The sequence below is a fragment of the Lissotriton helveticus genome, chromosome 7, assembly GCF_964261635.1.
Source record: "Lissotriton helveticus chromosome 7, aLisHel1.1, whole genome shotgun sequence".
Lineage (NCBI taxonomy): Eukaryota > Metazoa > Chordata > Amphibia > Caudata > Salamandridae > Lissotriton > Lissotriton helveticus.
The window spans coordinates 38,455,934-38,470,879 of NC_136068.1; the positions used below are offsets into that span (position 1 = coordinate 38,455,934).

Here is a 14,946-nt window from a genome sequence, read left to right on the forward strand (position 1 = left end):
CACATGCTTGGACAGCGGTGCGGGGCAGCGGCGGACCCTGTTTGACCAGTAGCCAAGCTTGTTCTGATGAATAATACCCTCTTCTACCTTTTCTTCCAGACTCAGAACGGAATGGGCCGGATACAAACCACCAGGTGAGACCATGGGTCCCATCAACTCATTCCATCCATCCTTTGTCTCACCCCATCAGTCCCAGGGCAGCCGGGCAGGTGAAGTGAGAGATGGGGAATGAGGTGGAAAGGGGAGTGTGTTAGACAGAGTGTGGTGGAGAAGAGGGGGTGATGTTGAGAGTGTGGTGGAGGACGGATGAGCAATAGGGAGGGCGTGCAGGAGATGGGGTGAGACTTAGGGAGGGCGTGCAGGAGATGGGGTGAGACTTAGGGAGTGTGTAGGAGGTGGTATGAGTGAGAGAGTGAGTGAAGTCGTGGCAGAGTGAGAGGTGTAGAGAGTGGGGAGTGTGGTGGAGGTGGACTGAGGGATGTGGGGGGTGTGGTGAGATGGACTGAGAGATGTGGGGGGTGTGGTGGAGGTGGACTGAGGGATGTAGGGAGTGTGGTGGAGGTGGACTGAGGGATGTGGGGGGTGTGGTGAGATGGACTGAGGGATGTGGGGAGTGTGGTGGAGGTGGACTGAGGGATGTGGGGGGTGTGGTGAGATGGACTGAGGGATGTGGGGGGTGTGGTGAGATGGACTGAGGGATGTAGGGAGTGTGGTGGAGGTGGACTGAGGGATGTGGGGGGTGTGGTGAGATGGACTGAGAGATGTGGGGAGTGTGGTGGAGGTGGACTGAGGGATGCGGGGAGTGTGGTCAGATGGACTGAGGGATGTGGGGAGTGTGGTCAGATGGACTGAGAGATGTGGGGAGTGTGGTGAGATGGACTGAGGGATGTGGGGAGTGTGGTGAGATGGACTGAGAGATGTGGGGGGTGTGGTGGAGGTGGACTGAGAGATGTGGGGAGTGTGGTGGAGGTGGACTGAGGGATGTAGGGAGTGTGGTGGAGGTGGACTGAGGGATGTGGGAGTGTGGTGAGATGGACTGAGGGATGTAGGGAGTGTGGTGAGATGGACTGAGAGATGTGGGGGGTGTGGTGGAGGTGGACTGAGGGATGTGGGGGGTGTGGTGGAGGTGAACTGAGAGATGTGGGGGGTGTGGTGAGATGGACTGAGGGATGTAGGGAGTGTGGTGGAGGTGGACTGAGGGATGTGGGAGTGTGGTGAGATGGACTGAGGGATGTAGGGAGTGTGGTGAGATGGACTGAGAGATGTGGGGGGTGTGGTGGAGGTGGACTGAGAGATGTGGGGGGTGTGGCTGAGGTGGACTGAGGGATGTGGGAGTGTGGTGAGATGGACTGAGGGATGTGGGAGTGTGGTGGAGGTGGACTGAGGGATGTGGGAGTGTGGTGAGATGGACTGAGAGATGTGGGGAGTGTGGCTGAGGTGGACTGAGGGATGTGGGAGTGTGGTGAGATGGACTGAGGGATGTGGGAGTGTGGTGGAGGTGGACTGAGGGATGTGGGAGTGTGGTGAGATGGACTGAGGGATGTAGGGAGTGTGGTGAGATGGACTGAGGGATGTGGGGGGTGTGGTGGAGGTGAACTGAGAGATGTGGGGGGTGTGGTGAGATGGACTGAGAGATGTGGGGAGTGTGGTGGAGGTGGACTGAGGGACGTGGGGAGTGTGGTGAGATGGACTGAGGGATGTGGGGGGTGTGGTGAGATGGACTGAGATATGTGGGGAGTGTGGTGGAGGTGGACTGAGGGATGTGGGGAGTGTGGTGGAGGTGGACTGAGGGATGTGGGGAGTGTGGTGAGATGGACTGAGAGATGTGGGGAGTGTGGTGGAGGTGGACTGAGGGATGTGGGGAGTGTGGTGAGATGGACTGAGGGATGTAGGGAGTGTGGTGAGATGGACTGAGGGATGTAGGGAGTGTGGTGGAGGTGAACTGAGAGATGTGGGGGGTGTGGTGAGATGGACTGAGAGATGTGGGGAGTGTGGTGGAGGTGGACTGAGGGACGTGGGGAGTGTGGTGAGATGGACTGAGGGATGTGGGGGGTGTGGTGAGATGGACTGAGATATGTGGGGAGTGTGGTGAGATGGACTGAGGGATGTGGGGAGTGTGGTGGAGGTGGACTGAGAGATGTGGAGAGTGTGGTGAGATGGACTGAGGGATGTGGGGGGTGTGGTGAGATGGACTGAGGGATGTGGGGAGTTTGGTGGAGGAGGACTGAGGGATGTGGGGAGTGTGGTGGAGGTGGACTGAGAGATGTGGAGAGTGTGGTGAGATGGACTGAGGGATGTGGGGAGTTTGGTGGAGGAGGACTGAGGGATGTGGGGAGTGTGGTGAGATGGACTGAGAGATGTGGGGAGTGTGGTGAGATGGACTGAGAGATGTGGAGAGTGTGGTGAGATGGACTGAGAGATGTGGGGAGTGTGGTGAGATGGACTGAGAGATGTGGGGAGTGTGGTGAGATGGACTGAGAGATGTGGGGAGTGTGGCTGAGATGGACTGAGAGATGCGGGAGTGTGGTGGAGGTGGACTGAGGGATGCGGGGAGTGTGGTGGAGGTGGACTGAGGGATGTGGGGGGTGTGGTGAGATGGACTGAGGGATGTGGGGGGTGTGGTGAGATGGACTGAGGTATGTGGGGGTGTGGTGAGGTGGACTGAGGGATGTGGGGGGTGTGGTGAGATGGACTGAGGGATGTGGGGGGTGTGGTGAGATGGACTGAGAGATGTGGGGGTGTGGTGGAGGTGGACTGAGGGATGTGGGGGGTGTGGTGAGATGGACTGAGGGATGTGGGGAGTTTGGTGGAGGAGGACTGAGGGATGTGGGGAGTGTGGTGAGATGGACTGAGAGATGTGGGGAGTGTGGTGGAGGTGGGCTGAGGGATGTGGGGAGTGTGGTGGAGGTGGGCTGAGGGATGTGGGGAGTGTGGTGGAGGTGGGCTGAGGGATGTGGGGAGTGTGGTGAGATGGACTGAGAGATGTGGGGAGTGTGGTGGAGGTGGACTGAGGGATGTGGGGAGTGTGGTGAGATGGACTGAGAGATGTGGGGAGTGTGGTGGGATGGACTGAGGGATGTGGGGAGTGTGGTCAGATGGACTGAGAGATGTGGGGAGTGTGGTGGGATGGACTGAGGGATGTGGGGAGTGTGGTGGAGGTGGACTGAGAGATGCGGGAGTGTGGTGAGATGGACTGAGGGATGTGGGGAGTGTGGTGGAGGTGGACTGAGAGATGCGGGAGTGTGGTGAGATGGACTGAGGGATGTGGGGAGTGTGGTGGAGGTGGACTGAGAGATGTGGAGAGTGTGGTGAGATGGACTGAGGGATGTGGGGGGTGTGGTGAGATGGACTGAGGGATGTGGGGAGTTTGGTGGAGGAGGACTGAGGGATGTGGGGAGTGTGGTGAGATGGACTGAGAGATGTGGGGAGTGTGGTGAGATGGACTGAGAGATGTGGGGAGTGTGGTGAGATGGACTGAGATATGTGGAGAGTGTGGTGAGATGGACTGAGGGATGTGGGGGGTGTGGTGAGATGGACTGAGGGATGTGGGGAGTTTGGTGGAGGAGGACTGAGGGATGTGGGGAGTGTGGTGAGATGGACTGAGAGATGTGGGGAGTGTGGTGAGATGGACTGAGAGATGTGGGGAGTGTGGCTGAGATGGACTGAGAGATGTGGGGAGTGTGGTGGAGGTGGGCTGAGGGATGTGGGGAGTGTGGTGGAGGTGGGCTGAGGGATGTGGGGAGTGTGGTGGAGGTGGGCTGAGGGATGTGGGGAGTGTGGTGAGATGGACTGAGAGATGTGGGGAGTGTGGTGGAGGTGGACTGAGGGATGTGGGGAGTGTGGTGAGATGGACTGAGATATGTGGAGAGTGTGGTGAGATGGACTGAGGGATGTGGGGGGTGTGGTGAGATGGACTGAGGGATGTGGGGAGTTTGGTGGAGGAGGACTGAGGGATGTGGGGAGTGTGGTGAGATGGACTGAGAGATGTGGGGAGTGTGGCTGAGATGGACTGAGAGATGTGGGGAGTGTGGTGGAGGTGGGCTGAGGGATGTGGGGAGTGTGGTGGAGGTGGGCTGAGGGATGTGGGGAGTGTGGTGGAGGTGGGCTGAGGGATGTGGGGAGTGTGGTGAGATGGACTGAGAGATGTGGGGAGTGTGGTGGAGGTGGACTGAGGGATGTGGGGAGTGTGGTGAGATGGACTGAGATATGTGGGGAGTGTGGTGAGATGGACTGAGAGATGTGGGGAGTGTGGTGGGATGGACTGAGGGATGTGGGGAGTGTGGTCAGATGGACTGAGAGATGTGGGGAGTGTGGTGGGATGGACTGAGGGATGTGGGGAGTGTGGTGGAGGTGGACTGAGAGATGCGGGAGTGTGGTGAGATGGACTGAGGGATGTGGGGAGTGTGGTGGAGGTGGACTGAGAGATGCGGGAGTGTGGTGAGATGGACTGAGGGATGTGGGGAGTGTGGTGGAGGTAGACTGAGGGATGTGGGGAGTGTGGTGAGATGGACTGAGTGATGTGGGGAGTGTGGTGGAGGTGGACTGAGGGATGCGGGGAGTGTGGTGGAGGTGGACTGAGAGATGTGGGGAGTGTGGTGGGGTGGACTGAGGGGTGCGGGGAGTGTGGTGGAGGTGGACTAAGAGATGTGGGGGTGTGGTGGGGGATGAAAAAAGGGAGCAAGACGTGGGGAGACCAGTGGAGTGGGAGGTGGTGGGGTCATGGAGAAAAATTAAGTGTGTGATGTAGTAAGTGTGTTGCAGATGGAGGGAGTGTGGAAGGTGAAGAGAGGGAGGAGAGTGTAGGGCAATGGATGGTGAGATGAAAGGGATGTAACTGCGGGCAGGGGAAGTGTAGGAGGAGGGATGCGAGAAAAGAGTGGATGGCGGGAGTAAAGCGTGGAGGTAGTACACAAGAAATGGATACCACTTAGCTATGTGGTAAGTAGAGAGGGTTACTCTGTCACAACGGTGATGGATATCCCGTCCGCCGAGATACAGTCAGAGCAGGGCGCACCCCACAGCCTCTCACTCACCCCATACATTCACCCTCTGTAAGGTCCACCTTGAACCTGACTACATCTTATTGTCTCCTTTGCAGACCCAGCAGAGCAGGGGCTCTCCCTTCTCCCTCTCACCCAATGGCCAAAACCCAAAGGTAAGACACTTCAATGTCAGTAACTTCATTCCCAGGAGCCACCCTTTATTTGGAAGGGGCAGGAGGGCAAACCCAAGGAAGTGGAATGTAAGAGAGAGGAGAAATACTAAACACTTGTTGAACAGTTATGGGAAGAAATGTCAAACTACATAAGATGGAAGAACTGAAGTCTCACCTTTTTAGAACAGATCACAAGAGTATAATCCCTGCATTCATTCAAACCTGCTCATCCTGCCTAAGCATTTGCTTTGCATTCTGGGACTTGTAGTCCAGTGTATGGGCTATTAGGAATGAAGTTGTAAGAAGGTTATGAATGAGGATAGTGGGAAGAGAGGTGTGTGTGTGTTTGGAGACCTAGAACAAAGCGAGAGGGAGGCAGGCGGGGCAAGCTTTCACAAGATGTTTTCACTTACTCATTTTGGTACTCACAGAAGGCACTTACTCTTCAATGAGTAACAGCCAGATTCATCATTGTCCCGTTTTGCGAGTCCTTAATAGCGATTATTAAGGAATCGCTATTAAGGACTTGCAAAACGGGATTCATGTAGGAATTGCAAAAAATATTGCAATTCCTACATCTTCCTTATTTGCGATTAGCAAATTGCTAATCGCAAATAAGGAATGACTCCCCATTCATTCCTATGGTCCTAAAGGCCCATAGGAATGAATGGGAAGTTAATCCTTATTTGCGAATAGCAATTTGCTAATCGCAAATAACTATGCGATTTCAAGGGTGCCAGGGGTGTCCAAAGGACACCCTGTAGCACCCCTGAAAAGCAAATGTAGCCAGATGTTGCGCACACACATGTCCAAAGGACATGTGTGTGTGTAACATACCACTCAGAAAAATGCACTAAAGTGCATTTTTTCTGAGTTTTCGCTATTTACCACGAAGTCTGACTTCGTGGTAAATAGCGGCCAGAAATTGCGAATTCGCAAATTGAAAATGGTTGATGAATTGCATTTAAGGAATCTCAAATAGAGATTCCTTAAATGCAATTCCTCTCAAATATGCGATTTCGCAATTAGCGATTTTTGCATTTGGGATGATGAATCCCAAATGCAAAAATTGCACTCGCAAAGGGCCAGATTCTCAGAATCTGGCCCTTTGCGAGCCGTTTTCGGCTTGATGAATCTAGCTGTAAGTGCCTTCTGTGAATACCAAAATTTGTAAATCGTAGTTAGTTTAGTATTTTGTCTTAAGTTAGTTCTGTGAATCGGGCCCTTAGAGTAATGGGGCATAACCCAATATAGAGTGCATGCTATGATGAGGAGGAAGGGGAGATAAGTGAGAGCAGGAGGGAGAATGTGTGAGGAGGACACGTTGAAGAGGAGGAGGAAGGGTGAATGATAGAAAAAGAACAAGAGAAGGTGTTTGAGAAAAAGAGGACAGGGCATAGTTGACGCTGAGACTATTAGATGACCGCCTGAGTTGTTATGTTATGTTAAAAGCATTTGTACAGTGCACGGACACCAGGCGGTTTCATGGCGCTATAGACGAAGGGGTGATGATGGACATGTGATGCCACCAGCTGGGGGGTCATACTGCCTGTGTAAGCAGCAGATGGGACATCATTGCCAGAGAGGGTGGTCCACTCTTTTCAGTGCCCTTGGTGGTGGAGAGGGAGCTAGAAGTAGCAGATAAGGGGAAGTAAGATGAGCAGAAGAGAGAGTAGGAGTAGAGAAAAAGAAGAGGGGACAGAGTAAGTGTAAGAGGACAGGTTGGGAGAGATGAGGGCGAGCGAGGGATAAACGACGTGTAAGGGAGGCAGGAGTAGGAGAAGAGGGTTAAAATACAGATGGAGGTGAAACAAGGGCACTCAGTGCACATTCTTCCACATGCACCCTCACCCCCTGGATCCGGCCCCTGGTCTGGAGAGCGGTGTGTGGCACGACTTATCCCTCAACATGTACTGTTGGCACTTCTACTGCTGCCCTGCTGGGTCTGTTTTTCAAGGATGGGATGCTTGCACTGCGGTGCTTCTCGGTGAGAGGGAAGCTTGTTCTACTGCTGCCGTGCTGGATCTGTCTTTCAAGGAGGGGATGCTTGCACTGCGGTGCTTCTCGGTGAGAGGGAAGCTTGTTCTGCTTCTGCCGTGCCGGATCTGTCGTTCAAGGAGGAGATGCTTGCACTGCGGTGCTTCTCGGTGAGAGGGAAGCTTGTTCTGCTTCTGCCGTGCTGGGTCTGTCTTTCAAGGAGGGGATGCTTGCACTGCGGTGCTTCTCGGTGAGAGGGAAGCTTGTTCTGCTTCTGCTGTGCTGGATCTGTCTTTCAAGGAGGGAATGCTTGCACTGCGGTGCTTCTTTGTGAGAGGGAAGCTTGTTCTACTGCTGCCGTGCTGGATCTGTCTTTCAAGGAGGGGATGCTTGCACTGCGGTGCTTCTTTGTGAGAGGGAAGCTTGTTCTGCTTCTGCCGTGCTGGATCTGTCTTTCAAGGAGGGGATGCTTGCACTGCGGTGCTTCTCTGTGAGAGGGAAGCTTGTTCTGCGTCTGCCGTGCTGGATCTGTTTTTCAAGGAAGGGATGCTTGCACTGCGGTGCTTCTTTGTGAGAGGGAAGCTTGTTCTGCTTCTGCCGTGCTGGATCTGTCTTTCAAGGAAGGGATGCTTGCACTGCGGTGCTTCTTTGTGAGAGGGAAGCTTGTTCTGCTTCTGCCGTGCTGGATCTGTCTTTCAAGGAGGGGATGCTTGCACTGCGGTGCTTCTCGGTGAGAGGGAAGCTTGATCTGCGTCTGCTGTGCTGGATCTGTCTTTCAAGGAGGGGATGCTTGCACTGCGGTGCTTCTTTGTGAGAGGGAAGCTTGTTCTACTGTTGCCGTGCTGGATCTGTCTTTCAAGGAGGGGATGCTTGCACTGCGGTGCTTCTCGGTGAGAGGGAAGCTTGTTCTGCTTCTGCCGGGCTGGATCTGTCTTTCAAGGAGGGGATGCTTGCACTGCGGTGCTTCTCTGCGAGAGGGAAGCTTGTTCTGTGTCTGCCGTGCTGGATCTGTCTTTCAAGGAAGGGATGCTTGCACTGCGGTGCTTCTCGGTGAGAAGGAAGCTTGTTCTGCTTCTGCCGTGCTGGATCTGTCTTTCAAGGAGGGAACGTTTGCACTGCGGTGCTTCTCTGCGAGAGTGAAGCTTGTTCTGCTTCTGCCGTGCCGGATCTGTCTTTCAAGGAGGGGATGCTTGCACTGCGGTGCTTCTTTGTGAGAGGGAACTTTTTCTGCTTCTGAGGTGCCGGATCTGTTTTTCAAGGAGGGGATGCTTGCACTGCGGTGCTTCTCGGTGAGAGGGAAGCTTGTTCTACTGCTGCCGTGCTGGATCTGTCTTTCAAGGAGGGGATGCTTGCACTGCGGTGCTTCTCGGTCAGAGGGAAGCTTGTTCTGCTTCTGCCGTGCCGGATCTGTCTTTCAAGGAGGGGATGCTTGCACTGCGGTGCTTCTTGGTGAGAGGGAAGCTTGTTCTGCTTCTGCCGTGCCGGATCTGTCTTTCAAGGAAGGGATGCTTGCACTGCGGTGCTTCTCGGTGAGAGGGAAGCTTGTTCTGCTTCTGCCGTGCCGGATCTGTCTTTCAAGGAGGGGATGCTTGCACTGCGGTGCTTCTCGGTGAGAGGGAAGCTTGTTCTGCTTCTGCCGTGCCGGATCTGTCTTTCAAGGAGGGGATGCTTGCACTGCGGTGCTTCTCTGCAAGAGGGAAGCTTGTTCTGCTTCTGCCGTGCCGGATCTGTCTTTCAAGGAGGGGATGCTTGCACTGCGGTGCTTCTCGGTGAGAGGGAAGCTTGTTCTACTTCTGAGGTGCCGGATCTGTTTTTCAAGGAGGGGATGCTTGCACTGCGGTGCTTCTCTGTGAGAGGGAAGCTTGTTCTGCTTCTGCCGTGCTGGATCTGTCTTTCAAGGAGGGGATGCTTGCACTGCGGTGCTTCTCGGTGCGAGGGAAGCTTGTTCTGCTTCTGCCGTGCTGGATCTGTCTTTCAAGGAGGGGATGCTTGCACTGCGGTGCTTCTCTGCGAGAGGGAAGCTTGTCCTCCTTCTGCCGTGCTGGATCTGTCTTTCAAGGAGGGGATGCTTGCACTGCGGTGCTTCTCGGTGAGAGGGAAGCTTGTTCTGCTTCTGCCGTGCCGGATCTGTTGTTCAAGGAGGAGATGCTTGCACTGCGGTGCTTCTCGGTGAGAGGGAAGCTTGTTCTGCTTCTGCCGTGCTGGGTCTGTCTTTCAAGGAGGGGATGCTTGCACTGCGGTGCTTCTCGGCGAGAGGGAAGCTTGTTCTGTGTCTGCCGTGCTGGATCTGTCTTTCAAGGAAGGGATGCTTGCACTGCGGTGCTTCTCGGTGAGAGGGAAGCTTGTTCTGCTTCTGCCGTGCTGGATCTGTCTTTAAAGGAGGGGACGCTTGCACTGCGGTGCTTCTCTGTGAGAGGGAAGCTTGTTCTGCGTCTGCCGTGCTGGATCTGTCTTTCAAGGAGGGGATGCTTGCACTGCGGCGCTTCTCTGTGAGAGGGAAGCTTGTTCTGCTTCTGCCGGGCTGGATCTGTCTTTCAAGGAGGGGATGCTTGCACTGCGGTGCTTCTCTGTGAGAGGGAAGCTTGTTCTGCTTCTGCCGTGCTGGGTCTGTCCTTCAAGGAGGCGATGCTTGCACTGCGGTGCTTCTCGGTGAGAGGGAAGCTTGTTCTGCTTCTGCCGTGCTGGATCTGTCTTTCAAGGAGGGGATGCTTGCACTGCGGTGCTTCTCTGCGAGAGGGAAGCTTGTTCTACTGCTTCCGTGCTGGATCTGTCCTTCAAGGAGGCGATGCTTGCACTGCGGTGCTTCTCGGTGCGAGGGAAGCTTGTTCTGCTTCTGCCGTGCTGGATCTGTCTTTCAAGGAGGGGATGCTTGCACTGCGGTGCTTCTCTGCGAGAGGGAAGCTTGTTCCGCTTCTGCCGTGCTGGATCTGTCTTTCAAGGAGGGGATGCTTGCACTGCGGTGCTTCTCGGTGAGAGGGAAGCTTGTTCTACTGCTGCCGTGCTGGATCTGTCCTTCAAGGAGGCGATGCTTGCACTGCGGTGCTTCTCGGTGCGAGGGAAGCTTGTTCTGCATCTGCCGTGCTGGATCTGTTTTTCAAGGAGGGGATGCTTGCACTGCGGCGCTTCTCGGTGAGAGGGAAGCTTGTTCTGCTTCTGCCGTGCTGGATCTGTCTTTCAAGGAGGGGATGCTTGCACTGTGGTGCTTCTCGGTGAGAGGGAAGCTTGTTCTGCTTCTGCCGTGCTGGATCTGTCAATCAAGGAGGGGATGCTTGCACTGCGGTGCTTCTCTGTGAGAGGGAAGCTTGTTCTGCGTCTGCCGTGCTGGATCTGTCTTTCAAGGAGGGGATGCTTGCACTGCGGTGCTTCTCGGAGAGAGGGAAGCTTGTTCTACTGCTGCTGTGCCGGATCTGTCTTTCAAGGAGGGGATGCTTGCACTGCGGTGCTTCTCGGTGAGAGGGAAGCTTGTTCTGCTTCTGCCGTGCTGGGTCTGTCTTTCAAGGAGGGGATGCTTGCACTGCGGTGCTTCTCGGTGAGAGGGAAGCTTGTTCTGCTTCTGCCGTGCCGGGTCTGTCTGTCAAGGAGGGGATGCTTGCACTGCGGTGCTTCTCTGTGAGAGGGAAGCTTGTTCTGCTTCTGCCGTGCCGGGTCTGTCTTTCAAGGAGGGGATGCTTGCACTGCGGTGCTTCTCGGAGAGAGGGAAGCTTGTTCTGCTTCTGCTGTGCTGGATCTGTCCTTTAAGGAGGCGATGCTTGCACTGCGGTGCTTCTCGGAGAGAGGGAAGCTTGTTCTGCTTCTGCTGTGCTGGATCTGTCCTTTAAGGAGGCGATGCTTGCACTGCGGTGCTTCTCGGTGAGAGGGAAGCTTGTTCTGCTTCTGCCGGGCTGGATCTGTCCTTCAAGGAGGCGATGCTTGCACTGCGGTGCTTCTCGGTGAGAGGGAAGCTTGTTCTGCTTCTGCCGTGCCGGATCTGTCTTTCAAGGAGGGGATGCTTGCACTGCGTTGCTTCTCGGTGAGAGGGAAGCTTGTTCTGCTTCTGCCGGGCCGGGTCTGTCTTTCAAGGAGGGGATGCTTGCACTGCGGTGCTTCTCGGTGAGAGGGAAGCTTGTTCTGCTGCTGCCGTGCTGGATCTGTTTTTCAAGGAGGCGATGCTTGCACTACGGTGCTTCTCTGTGAGAGGGAAGCTTGTTCTGCTTCTGCCGTGCTGGATCTGTTTTTCAAGGAGGGGATGCTTGCACTGCGGTGCTTCTCGGTGAGAGGGAAGCTTGTTCTGCTTCTGCCGTGCCGGATCTGTCCTTCAAGGAGGCGATGCTTGCACTGCGGTGCTTCTCGGAGAGAGGGAAGCTTGTTCTACTGCTGCCGTGCCGGATCTGTCCTTCAAGGAGGGGATGCTTGCACTGCGGTGCTTCTCGGAGAGAGGGAAGCTTGTTCTGCTGCTGCCGTGCCGGATCTGTCTTTCAAGGAGGGGATGCTTGCACTGCGGTGCTTCTCGGTGAGAGGGAAGCTTGTTCTGCTTCTGCCGTGCCGGATCTGTCTTTCAAGGAGGGGATGCTTGCACTGCGGTGCTTCTCGGTGAGAGGGAAGCTTGTTCTGCTTCTGCCGTGCTGGATCTGTCTTTCAAGGAGGGGATGCTTGCACTGCGGTGCTTCTCTGTGAGAGGGAAGCTTGTTCTGCTTCAGCCGTGCTGGATCTGTCCTTCAAGGAGGCGATGCTTGCACTGCGGTGCTTCTCTGTGAGAGGGAAGCTTGTTCTGTGTCTGCCGTGCTGGGTCTGTTTTCAAGGAGGGGATGCTTGCACTGCGGTGCTTCTCTGCGAGAGGGAAGCTTGTTCTGTGTCTGCCGTGCTGGGTCTGTTTTCAAGGAGGGGATGCTTGCACTGCGGTGCTTCTCGGTGAGAGGGAAGCTAGTTCTGCTTCTGCCGTGCTGGATCTGTCTTTCAAGGAGGCGATGCTTGCACTGCGGTGCTTCTCGGTGAGAGGGAAGCTTGTTCTGCTTCTGCCGTGCTGGATCTGTCTTTCAAGGAGGGGATGCTTGCACTGCGGTGCTTCTCTGCGAGAGGGAAGCTTGTTCTACTGCTTCCGTGCTGGATCTGTCCTTCAAGGAGGCGATGCTTGCACTGCGGTGCTTCTCGGTGCGAGGGAAGCTTGTTCTGCTTCTGCCGTGCTGGATCTGTCTTTCAAGGAGGGGATGCTTGCACTGCGGTGCTTCTCTGCGAGAGGGAAGCTTGTTCTGCTTCTGCCGTGCTGGATCTGTCTTTCAAGGAGGGGATGCTTGCACTGCGGTGCTTCTCGGTGAGAGGGAAGCTTGTTCTACTGCTGCCGTGCTGGATCTGTCCTTCAAGGAGGCGATGCTTGCACTGCGGTGCTTCTCGGTGCGAGGGAAGCTTGTTCTGCATCTGCCGTGCTGGATCTGTTTTTCAAGGAGGGGATGCTTGCACTGCGGCGCTTCTCGGTGAGAGGGAAGCTTGTTCTGCTTCTGCCGTGCTGGATCTGTCTTTCAAGGAGGGGATGCTTGCACTGTGGTGCTTCTCGGTGAGAGGGAAGCTTGTTCTGCTTCTGCCGTGCTGGATCTGTCAATCAAGGAGGGGATGCTTGCACTGCGGTGCTTCTCTGTGAGAGGGAAGCTTGTTCTGCGTCTGCCGTGCTGGATCTGTCTTTCAAGGAGGGGATGCTTGCACTGCGGTGCTTCTCGGAGAGAGGGAAGCTTGTTCTACTGCTGCTGTGCCGGATCTGTCTTTCAAGGAGGGGATGCTTGCACTGCGGTGCTTCTCGGTGAGAGGGAAGCTTGTTCTGCTTCTGCCGTGCTGGGTCTGTCTTTCAAGGAGGGGATGCTTGCACTGCGGTGCTTCTCGGTGAGAGGGAAGCTTGTTCTGCTTCTGCCGTGCCGGGTCTGTCTGTCAAGGAGGGGATGCTTGCACTGCGGTGCTTCTCTGTGAGAGGGAAGCTTGTTCTGCTTCTGCCGTGCCGGGTCTGTCTTTCAAGGAGGGGATGCTTGCACTGCGGTGCTTCTCGGAGAGAGGGAAGCTTGTTCTGCTTCTGCTGTGCTGGATCTGTCCTTTAAGGAGGCGATGCTTGCACTGCGGTGCTTCTCGGAGAGAGGGAAGCTTGTTCTGCTTCTGCTGTGCTGGATCTGTCCTTTAAGGAGGCGATGCTTGCACTGCGGTGCTTCTCGGTGAGAGGGAAGCTTGTTCTGCTTCTGCCGGGCTGGATCTGTCCTTCAAGGAGGCGATGCTTGCACTGCGGTGCTTCTCGGTGAGAGGGAAGCTTGTTCTGCTTCTGCCGTGCCGGATCTGTCTTTCAAGGAGGGGATGCTTGCACTGCGGTGCTTCTCGGTGAGAGGGAAGCTTGTTCTGCTTCTGCCGGGCCGGGTCTGTCTTTCAAGGAGGGGATGCTTGCACTGCGGTGCTTCTCGGTGAGAGGGAAGCTTGTTCTGCTGCTGCCGTGCTGGATCTGTTTTTCAAGGAGGCGATGCTTGCACTACGGTGCTTCTCTGTGAGAGGGAAGCTTGTTCTGCTTCTGCCGTGCTGGATCTGTTTTTCAAGGAGGGGATGCTTGCACTGCGGTGCTTCTCGGTGAGAGGGAAGCTTGTTCTGCTTCTGCCGTGCCGGATCTGTCCTTCAAGGAGGCGATGCTTGCACTGCGGTGCTTCTCGGAGAGAGGGAAGCTTGTTCTACTGCTGCCGTGCCGGATCTGTCCTTCAAGGAGGGGATGCTTGCACTGCGGTGCTTCTCGGAGAGAGGGAAGCTTGTTCTGCTGCTGCCGTGCCGGATCTGTCTTTCAAGGAGGGGATGCTTGCACTGCGGTGCTTCTCGGTGAGAGGGAAGCTTGTTCTGCTTCTGCCGTGCCGGATCTGTCTTTCAAGGAGGGGATGCTTGCACTGCGGTGCTTCTCGGTGAGAGGGAAGCTTGTTCTGCTTCTGCCGTGCTGGATCTGTCTTTCAAGGAGGGGATGCTTGCACTGCGGTGCTTCTCTGTGAGAGGGAAGCTTGTTCTGCTTCAGCCGTGCTGGATCTGTCCTTCAAGGAGGCGATGCTTGCACTGCGGTGCTTCTCTGTGAGAGGGAAGCTTGTTCTGTGTCTGCCGTGCTGGGTCTGTTTTCAAGGAGGGGATGCTTGCACTGCGGTGCTTCTCTGCGAGAGGGAAGCTTGTTCTGTGTCTGCCGTGCTGGGTCTGTTTTCAAGGAGGGGATGCTTGCACTGCGGTGCTTCTCGGTGAGAGGGAAGCTAGTTCTGCTTCTGCCGTGCTGGATCTGTCTTTCAAGGAGGCGATGCTTGCACTGCGGTGCTTCTCGGTGAGAGGGAAGCTTGTTCTTCTTCTGCCGTGTTGGATCTGTCTTTTAAGGAGGGGATGCTTGCACTGCGGTGCTTCTCGGTGAGAGGGAAGCTTGTTCTGCTTCTGCCGTGCTGGGTCTGTTTTCAAGGAGGGGATGCTTGCACTGCGGTGCTTCTCGGTGAGAGGGAAGCTTGTTCTGCTTCTGCCATGCTGTGCTTGTTCAGGGAAGAGGCGCACTGTGTACTACCGAGGCATGATATGTGCTCAGTGCTTAGTTTGTAAAACCATAAGTGCCCGGGCCCTGGTCAGGAGGTTGCCACAGGTCACACTACACATTGACCCTGCCAGAGCTGCCAGTGACAGCACCAACACAACTTCTAACAATCACAACCCTACAAGAGAGACAATTCAGACTCTTGTAGGACCCAATGCTATAAGAAGAGCTTGGGCATAAGGTATTAGTCTTTTGTAATGTATTTTGAATTAATAAACAGCTTTTGTTGAGCACATCTCAAAATCAGACAAACAGCGCCACCATGTGGCAGACA

At 55.2% G+C, this 14,946-nt stretch overlaps 1 protein-coding gene across 4 annotated transcripts in view; it reads left to right on the top strand.

Annotated features, from left to right (window-relative positions):
* Nucleotides 1–14,946, top strand: part of POU2F2 (POU class 2 homeobox 2) — a 102,891-nt gene that overhangs the window by 26,324 nt on the left and 61,621 nt on the right. For all 4 annotated transcript variants that reach the window (XM_078651337.1, XM_078651338.1, XM_078651341.1 and 1 more), the window contains exons 3-4: nt 100–134; nt 5,099–5,155. In XM_078651337.1, the coding sequence (XP_078507463.1) occupies nt 100–134; nt 5,099–5,155 (92 nt within the window). The remainder of the gene's footprint in view (nt 1–99; nt 135–5,098; nt 5,156–14,946) is intronic.